The sequence below is a fragment of the Natator depressus genome, chromosome 9 (genome assembly GCF_965152275.1).
Source record: "Natator depressus isolate rNatDep1 chromosome 9, rNatDep2.hap1, whole genome shotgun sequence".
NCBI lineage: Eukaryota > Metazoa > Chordata > Testudines > Cheloniidae > Natator > Natator depressus.
The window spans coordinates 42,178,261-42,187,506 of record NC_134242.1 but is presented as its reverse complement, the minus strand read 5'-3'; the positions used below and the strand labels follow the sequence as shown (position 1 = coordinate 42,187,506).

The 9,246-nt window shown below is 42.4% G+C and overlaps 1 protein-coding gene across 1 annotated transcript; it reads left to right on the top strand.

The window, feature by feature from the left end:
- The first annotated feature begins 805 nt into the window (after positions 1 to 805).
- On the top strand, positions 806 to 1,771 carry LOC141993637 (G-protein coupled receptor 35-like). The gene has a single exon (XM_074963184.1). It carries the CDS (start codon positions 806 to 808, stop codon positions 1,769 to 1,771), a length of 966 nt encoding a protein of 321 aa, XP_074819285.1.
- Positions 1,772 to 9,246: the final 7,475 nt, after the last annotated feature.

Genomic DNA, 9,246 nt, shown 5'->3' with positions numbered 1-9,246 from the left:
TCCTTTTTTGGGAACACCCCTGTAAAGGGGTCTCTGGGACCAAAGACAGATTGGGGTTCCCTAGCCCTGTGGCTCCAATGGCTGCCTAAGGACTGTATTTGGAGTGGAGGATTTAAAACAGTCCTCCGCCAGGAGTGTCCTGGCCCCTGGAGATCCTAGGAGATCCATAGAAGTTGTGGGTAGAGTCACTGCCCATTTAGTAGGGGGAACTCTATTCCCTTGGAAAACTCTGCTTTGAGAGCCTCCATAGAGCTGTATTTCTTCAGGAGTGGGTGCAGAGTGACATGGGGGAGTCCAGCTCCACATACCATTGACTGACAGACCCACCAGAATCCTCTAAGTGCCTGTTATTTGGCAGATTGCTGTGCTGCTTCTGAGGCAGAGACTGAATTCGATGATTCGGGCAAGTCCTACTGCATGAAAGAGAAGGCAAAAAAGTCTATATCATCATTCCATGTAGCTACAGAGCTTAGCAGCAAAGAACGCTTAGTGGAGCCTCTGGGTGCCTCCACCAAATAAGCAAGGAACTTACTAATTAAGAAGAAGATGACTATGAGAGAGAGCCTGGGGAGAAGCAGCAAACAGACCTTCCACACGATCCTTCCTGGAGTGTTTAAGATTTAAGTTCATACGTTAGGAGAATGACTAGTTTTTAGATTGTAAACTCTAACTTCAACTTCATTTTAGGTCTCCAAAGCACCAGCACCACTAAATAAATTCATAAATCATCATGATTTTGCTCTATTTCATCTCTCTGATTTAAAATCTTCTTTTCCAGTAACTGTGCATCAGAACAAACCCAGAAATGAACTGCAGCAACAGCAACAGCAGCATCCAAGTGCCCCAAACTTTTCATCTCATACAGCTGATAATATACATCCCAGTTTTCCTTTTTGGAATCCTATTTAATGCTCTGGCTTTCTGGGTGTTTTGCTGTAAACTGTCTAAATGGACAGAAACCAGAGTGTACATGATCAACTTAATGATTGCCGACTGTTGTTTGCTTTTCACTTTGCCCTTCAAAGCATTTTCCCACAACGAGATGCTGCCCCGAGATAACAGGTGCTTGGCTTTAGAAGCCTCATATTTTATAAACCGGCATGTAAGCATCTATATTATCACCATCACAGCTGTTGATCGATACATTGCAATAATGTACCCCCTAAAATCAATGACTCTGAGGTCCCCCTTCAAGGCAGCTGTCACCAGTGGATTTCTGTGGCTACTAACGATAAGTTCTGTTTGCTTAGCTGGAGAATTGGAAGAGAAAGAAAACTCTGGGATTTGCTTTGAAAAGTCTTCCACGGAGCCGTCCAAAGTGGCATTAGCCTTTACTATTTGGGGATTTTTTATACCATTGATCATCTTGAGCTTTTGTTCAATTCAAATCATTAAGAAGCTTGTGAGAAAGAAGAAAACAAATCCTCATGAGGAAAAACAAATCCAGAAAGCGATCTACATTGTTTCTACAAACATGGCTGTGTTCATTATATGTTTCTTACCTGTTAACATTGGGCACATTGTTCGGTTTATACTGGATTCCACCAGCACCAGCTGCCCAGTAATATACAAAGGTAATGTATTCTTGCACGTGGCCTCAATCATAGCAAACACTAACTGCTGCTTAGATGCCATTTGTTATTACTTTGTAAGCCAGGAATTTCAGGAGGCATCGTCCATGTTACCAAAGACAAAATCTGTGAAGTCGATGTCTAATCACAGCCAAGTCTCATCTCTCCATATGCCACTGGGTAATATAAAATTTAGATAATATGTATGTGACCTAGCTCACTGCTTTACTTTCCCCAGGGAGGGCAACATAAAAAAGCAGGACAGTTGGTCCTAGCTATCAAATCTGCTCATATTAATCTTGAATGAATGGGTGAGAGTTTCTTGATGGGGATATTGAAGATTGGATTTTCAAGCCCTAAGAAGCCCAGGATACACAATTACTGCACTTTCAGATTGGAATTTACATGCAAAAATAGCTAGTTAAATGCTTGTCTAATTGTGCTCTGCATTCACAAGTGTGATAATTGCACAACTGCACACATATTGTTGTACACAAACACAGGCATCCCAAGGTTGAAAGAGAAATCCCTGAAGCCATATGCTACAGAGATAGGGGGTGGCCACACAAGCCCTGGCCTGACCACTATTAAGCTCAAGGTCACAGTGCCACTCAGGTTTGAAACAGCCATCCCCTGGGTCTTGCTATTTGTGGTGGGCAGGAAATGCAGCCCATGCAACTGGGCCACATATGAGTGAGTGGCATTGAAACATGGCTCAGGGGGTCCCAGCACCATTCAGATTTACCCCTTCCCCCCTCCATTAAATGGCACTCTACATCCCTTGACTGTATCTTTAGCAATGAAGCATATTGTGGGTTGTTGCTTTCATCATCTGGGGAAAATGAGAGTTGGATCTTCTTGTATGGAAGCCTGAGCTGACCTGAGTGGTTTGTTATTTACGTGATAAACTGCAAACAGACGTGTGCTTAACTGGCTGAATCACTGCAGGCAGCAAAACAGCAGTGAGTACCATGCCATAAGAGTAGGATAGAGAGCTTTCTCCATCGGCATATAGGGCCCACCAAGTAGCACCAAGTCATAGTATTCAAAAAATTATGTAAATAATTATATATCATAGAGCACATAGGGCTCTATATGTCTGCATCTGAGCTGGAAAGATGACCTGACACCATCTCTGGAGGAAACAAGATGCAGGTGTCTTGTTTCCTTATGCCAGATGCATCAGGCTCACTTCAGATGATCAGAGATAAGTTAACTGAGTTTAGGAGAAAGCATGCTCTAACGATCCCATCCTGCCCCCTCAGAGTTTTACCATTGGCTTCACTGAGTGCAAGATCTGGGCCTAACTCATTGGGTAATGGAAGGGGAGTGAAAAAGAACCTTGGACTCCATGAACGCCCTTTGAAAAGGCTGGAATCCTTTTAGCAGAGAAGAAATGGACAGTCACTGGGGATTTGCCTATGTAGGTGAATATCTTGTAGGCGCTACCTCATGGGAGACTGAGGGATTGTGAGTCTCCTGGTAATAATTCACAGAGCAAGCCGAAATAAGGACCAGTATTCTAGGGTCTTTATTAAAGAGTATTTTGAAGCAGTTTTCCTGAATTGTACTTGCTTCTGTAACATGTGTATAGTTCTCTTGTTGCTATTGACTTAGACTGTTGTTGTGCTTGCCCCAAGAATAAACTTGCCTTTCAATCTTTTGTTATTTGTACTTTGAAGGAACAGCAGTTTGAAGAGGGCATTAGCCTAAGGTGAATCCACTTGTTCTGTACCATTACTCTCTGACATCAAAGAATATTCATGAGAGCGAGTGTTGAACAAAAGAGGAGTTAGTTTAGAGGCAGCATAACCACTCCTTATACCCTTCAGAAAGATGCATCATGACCCTAGTCAATTGTCAATCTTGAGAAGTCAAGTCCTTGGAAATATTCACAAATGGCCAAAGTCTCCCACCGTTCTTCACTGTGAGTAGTGCTTTTCTTCAAGAGCATCTTACCATAGCAATAGTACCATTGAAACTGATGCAACTCCTTGCAGAGTAAAGTACTTCTCAGCATGAGTAATGGTGGGAGAATATGTGCCAAAGTTACTATGATGAATACTGGTCATTGATTATAATATTTGGGGAATGTGGACAGATAATTTATACAATGACTAATTCTCTTCACTAGATGACTAGCTCGCTGAACACTATTCATTACAGGTTTGTTACCTGATTCTACATGGACCCTTCTCCCTGCAGCACCACATAGGACACTGCAGCATGACAGGAGAATGAGGGCCTGCTCCACCCCTGCAAAACAGAGACCAAGGAGGGACACAGAGTGAATGGAAACTTGGATTCATTCCAACATCTACACACCAGCCAGCAGAACTAGTCAGGTGTATGGAGTGAGGGTGTTTCACCCCAAAAAGCGTGAGAGTAGATTATGTTCCAACCCCACAAGAAGGGGGCAAAGAGAGGAGAAATTGTAAATAAGTGGAGTGACTTGATCATATTGGTGCTGAAAAATTGCAGTGTACATGAGGCCCTGATCATGACCTAGAAGGTCTAGAGGTTAATAGCCTGACTCCTACCATTATCTGTAGCCCTGGGAAGGATTTTTTTCCCCTGAAACCATCTGGGCTCAGAGAGTGAGAGTTCTTATCTTGACTTCATTTTACATTCACAACATATCAAGCTAAATTCACCAATGGCATTTGGACAAAATCAAAAGACAGTCTTATCACCAAGACTCAACACTACATTGTGCTTAGCAGCATGAGCTTGGGAGAAAACTAGCTGACCTGAGGATTTGTTAATCAGATATTTTCACCTGTAGGTGGCCATTTCAAATGTGGCTGAGCTTCACAAAGAGAGAAAGTCGTGACAGTTATTGCAATGCCCTGTACTATCTGTGGGGACCATATTATATTCAGTTTATGTCTCACTCTGCGCTAAGGATTGGAACTCGAGCAGGGAGGGTTACCACAAACATCCCCAGGAACCAAAAACTGTGAGAGGTGATTACAGCAAGTCATGCAGGTTGTAACATCTCCAGAGAGGTACCAACATCTGGAGAAGCTCACCTATACTAGTTCAAACTGGCTTATCCAGAGACCAGACCAAAAAAAGGACTCTGGGATAAAAATCTGGGTTAACACTGACTCAGGCTTTCTTTTTGATCCAGCAAGTGGCCAGGACCTCCTGTCTAACGGCCACACCCTCATAGAAGGATTGGAAAGGCTTTGGCCTACTAGAGCCTCATAAGACTGAGGGGTGACCTCTTAAGTTTTTTAGCATGTGCATAGGAACTTTTTTGTTTTTAGATGTTTTCTCTGTGGTGCTTTTATTTTAAGAACGAATCCAGTGTGCTTTGTGAAGGAAGGTTAGTGAGTGGTGTACACTGTTAGAGCCTCTGGAGAGAGGTTAACGACAAGGGTTGCATCGCCATCAGAGTGTTGGGGAGGTGTAAAGCTTAAACCACTAGTCTGGAAGGAGAGAGGTGGAGGTCTCGGCCCGAGAGAGGTAATGGCTGGGAGCCAGAAATCTTACGAGAGTGCCCTCAAGGAAAATCACAAGGGGGTTCAAAGGTGCAATTAATCCTGAAACTGTGACTGTCTCCATGTGGAAGCTACTTAGTACCCTGAGTAAAGTGAGCTGATAGCCTTTATCTGCTTCTGAAACAACTCCTATCCCACTCCCTGCGTTCACCACACAAACAGTCTCTGGTAGTCTCACCAGAAAGACCAAGGATTTGAATGGGCAATGTACTGGACAACACTCTCATCAGAGGAGCTCCCTCCAAAGCAAGGTTCAGGCATATTATTAGTAGGAGGAAGAGAAAAATTTGCATTGTCACATCCTGCACTGCATTCATCCTGTGAACTAACAGAGGAGCTCAGTACCCACAGCCACTAAGTGCCCTTTTTATAAAATACGTAATTACAAAAGTAAGTGGCTGGGATGCAAAATTCCCCAGTGACAATAGAGAACTGAAAAAGGTATCAGCAACATTAGGTTTCTCTAAGGATGCGCAGGCTGAAGTCACAGAACCTACCTACCACGTGGGTGTAGACCTGTAGAGTAACTGTTATTAGCTTTCTTAGGTGGGGGCTTCCTGTTTTTTTGTTGCAAGTACAGCTAAGCCTACGCTATGAGCTAGCAGTGTGATCGTTCTCTGCTCCAGTACCAATACATGTGCTAGTTCTCATCAAGCTAGCACAAGTATAAATTGCAATGTAGCCATGATAGGATCATAGAATCATAGAATCTCAGGGTTGGAAGGGACCTCAGGAGGTCATCTAGTCCAACCCCTGCTCAAAGCAGGACCAATCCCCAATTTTTGCCCCAGATCCCTAAATGGCCCCCTCAAGGATTGAACTCACAACCCTGGGTTTAGCAGGCCAAAGCTCAAACCACTGAGCTGTCCCTCCCCCCATGAGCTATCCCTCCCCTCAATGGGATGGGTAGCAGCAGCGGAGACACAGCTCAGCTGTGCCAAATACATATTGTACTTGGCACAGTTGAGCCATGGCTCTGCTGCCGCTACCGTTGCTGCTGTGGCTACATTGCTATTTATACCCATGTTAGCTTGAGGAAAGCCAGCATGCGTATGTGTATGTGAGCCGGGGAGGGGGTAATCACACCCCCTAGCTCTTAGTGCAGGCATAGCCTGTGAATGAGGTTTATGCAGGGCAGAAGGCTAGATGTAAGAATTCAGTGGGATGTCAAACAGAAAATGTGTGGAAAAGCCTGCCCTGAAAACATTTTTGTAGCTGCTTAAGATAACTTGGAGATGTTTACACTGCAAAAGAGTATCAGTGAAAGATCAGGGTGGTGCTTATCTGCAGGCTGATATGAAAAGCTTCTGTGTCTTTATTAGGCTAATGGTAACATTTGCAAAAGTGCCCGAGTTGGAGCCTCAATATTGTTTTTTAAAGTGATTTAGGTATTTATACCCAGATCCACAGAGGTATTTAGTCTTCTAACTTCCATTGAGACTAAACAGCTTTGTTCATCTGAGCCTTAAGAGCTTAAATCTCATTTAAAGGAACCAGACAGTCAAAAGTTATGGCCACACCACAAAAATAAAGCCTCAACCTGCAGCAATGAGTCTAAAAGCCCAGCTCTGCTTTGGTGCTAAAAAGAGCATTGTAGACATTTCCTCTCAGGCTGGGTCTTCAGCTCTGAAACCCAGCAAGGGGGGTGGATCTCTGAGTTCAAGCAGAAATATCTAGAGTGATTTTTTTTTAGTGCCATAGCACAAGGCCGCATCTGTAGACCTGATCTCTGAGACTCACTGCCACGGGTTCAGTTTCTTCTCTGTAGACATACCCAAAGCCCAACTCTCCTCTCACTCCAAAATAAATAAGAAGGAGCTGTACTGGTGTCAATGGAGGTATAAAAACAGAGCGAGAATAATCAGGCACAGCGATATGGGTTGGGATAAGCTACGGACTGGTGGCTTTTTGGCATAGTCAGAAACAATATCCAGGATGTAAATTAATAAATTAATATTCAAAGTCCACCAATTTCCAGAAACCTTTCAATGCTGTAATTTGAATCAACAATATTCACACAATGAGTCTGCATGCATCATTCGCTCCTCTCACCTTTCATTGTTTTGACCAATCCACATGTAGGAAACATTTTATACTGGGCTTGGTAAACCCAGTACAGTGACCTGCAGTCCAGCCTACCTTCTTCAAAACACCCAACTTCCTTTTGAGTGACATGTTCCCCAGCTGTCTACAATCTGCAATCCAATGAAGTAGCCTTCAAGTTTAGAAGACAAAAACAAGAGTTAAATATGCTGAAAATTTGAAAACTCCCCAATGGAGACCAATATAAAGGGGCTCAGATAAAAAAAATAATCAATAGAGTAATGTAAAGCACTTGTAGGTAATTTTGTCTTCTCTTTGATTAAAATGGAGACCTGATTCCAAATGAAAAGGTAGCCCCACTGCAAAGAATCACCACCCTCACAAATGGCACTGATGAGAATCCATATAAATTGGCTCTGCAACTGACTCACTGCATGGTTTAAGCAAGTCACTTAAGCCAATTTTTTTCAAAATGTAGGTGCCTAAAGTTAAGTACACATATGTATATATAAGCACCTACTTATGTGTCTTGATTTTCAAATACTGAGCACACACAACTCCCATTGATTAAAATGAAATCAATAGGAGCTGCAGGTTCTCAGTTCCATTTGAAAATTAGGGTGCTAACTAGGTGCCTGTAAATAGGTAGCATTCCAACCATGCTCCTACCACAATGTACACACTAAACAAAGGATCCAAACTTATCCCATTTCTGACCTTTGTTTGACTGTTAAACAACAAACAGACTCTTTTTCCTTACACCTAATTTTCACAGTCACAGAGAGAAACTCAAATCTCGGTTTTAGCTAACTGGAACCACCTGTTTGGTGCCAGGGTGAGTCACCACAATATCTCTGCATCTCTGGTACCGGAACCTCATGTCAGGATGAGTTAGAAGAACTCTGTATTTCTGTGCAGGGACCCACAATCTGACCCTATTAGAAACACAGATTTGACATATTTAGTCTTAGGATATCTTTCTCAGTATCGCATCTTAAAAAAAAACAAAACCAAAAAACCCTGTATTGACTTCCAACAAGTGTTAAGATAGCTTTTTCTCTCTCGATGATACCTATCTTCCAGCCTCTAGAAAGGCAGAAATGGGGGGAGAAAAGACCATGGGAGCGCTGAGAAAACTGAAGGACTCCCTCCCCGAAAGACTCTGTGACAAGGAACTGAAATATAACATGACTGCGAACAGGTATGCGAACAGAGAGATCATAATGTCGATGCTGTGGTTCTATGCAAGTGTAACTGAGGGCAGGATTTGGACCACAAGCCCTTTATCATTGATAAATTATGATGGTGCATAAGCCAGGAAGACCGCAGCTTGACTTTCAGAACCAAGGTTCAAGTCTACAGCAATTACAACTGGAAAAAGTAATCTTTATACCTGTGGACTGAGCAAATGTGATCCAGAAATCATTGTTTTTGCGGTGACTATCCTCAACAGACGTACATTTTAAGATACTCATGTTGTGATTACTCTACTCAAAACTGGAGCTGTGGGAGAGCACTGAAGACCAAGTTTTGCCTAATTAATGAACAGAATCTGTAACTAAACACTACATTATATTTAAGCACACCTCCTATTAAACTGCATTCAGCTAAAGACCTAAAAACGTCAGCTAGCATTCATCTGCAGGACTCCAGCGGACACATCATTTGCCACATTTCTCTCATGACTTTCAAAAAAAGACGTCCTTAAATATGGTCAAAGTTGTTTAAATTGAGCATCAATTAAATTTACAGCTGAAAAAAATGCCTATATTTTATGATCTGCATAAATTGGTGGATTTACACAGCTATCCATCATGCTGGAGCAAAACTACAGGTTATTTTTTCTTCTTGTCATAAAGGTCCTCAGATGCCAGTGAGAAAGGGATATAATTAGGTTATTTAGTCCATGGCAGAGAAACAATGACTGATGACTAGAGGTGCCAACTAGGAAGACGTAATAAAATGGAAGACAAGAGAATTGGTTAAAATCAGGCAAAAAAACCAAAAACATTTGTTTAGTGTCTAACCCTCGGAGGGTAAGATTCTTTGATACTTAAGAAAAATGTCTCAATAATTTTATAACATCTGAAAGTAGCTTCCTCTTTTACTTACCTGATGGAGCTGAA

What these genes read in the sequence shown, in the direction of transcription:
- LOC141993637 (XM_074963184.1), top strand. Translation starts at nt 806, where the DNA reads ATGAACTGCAGCAACAGCAACAGCAGCATCCAAGTGCCCCAAACTTTT.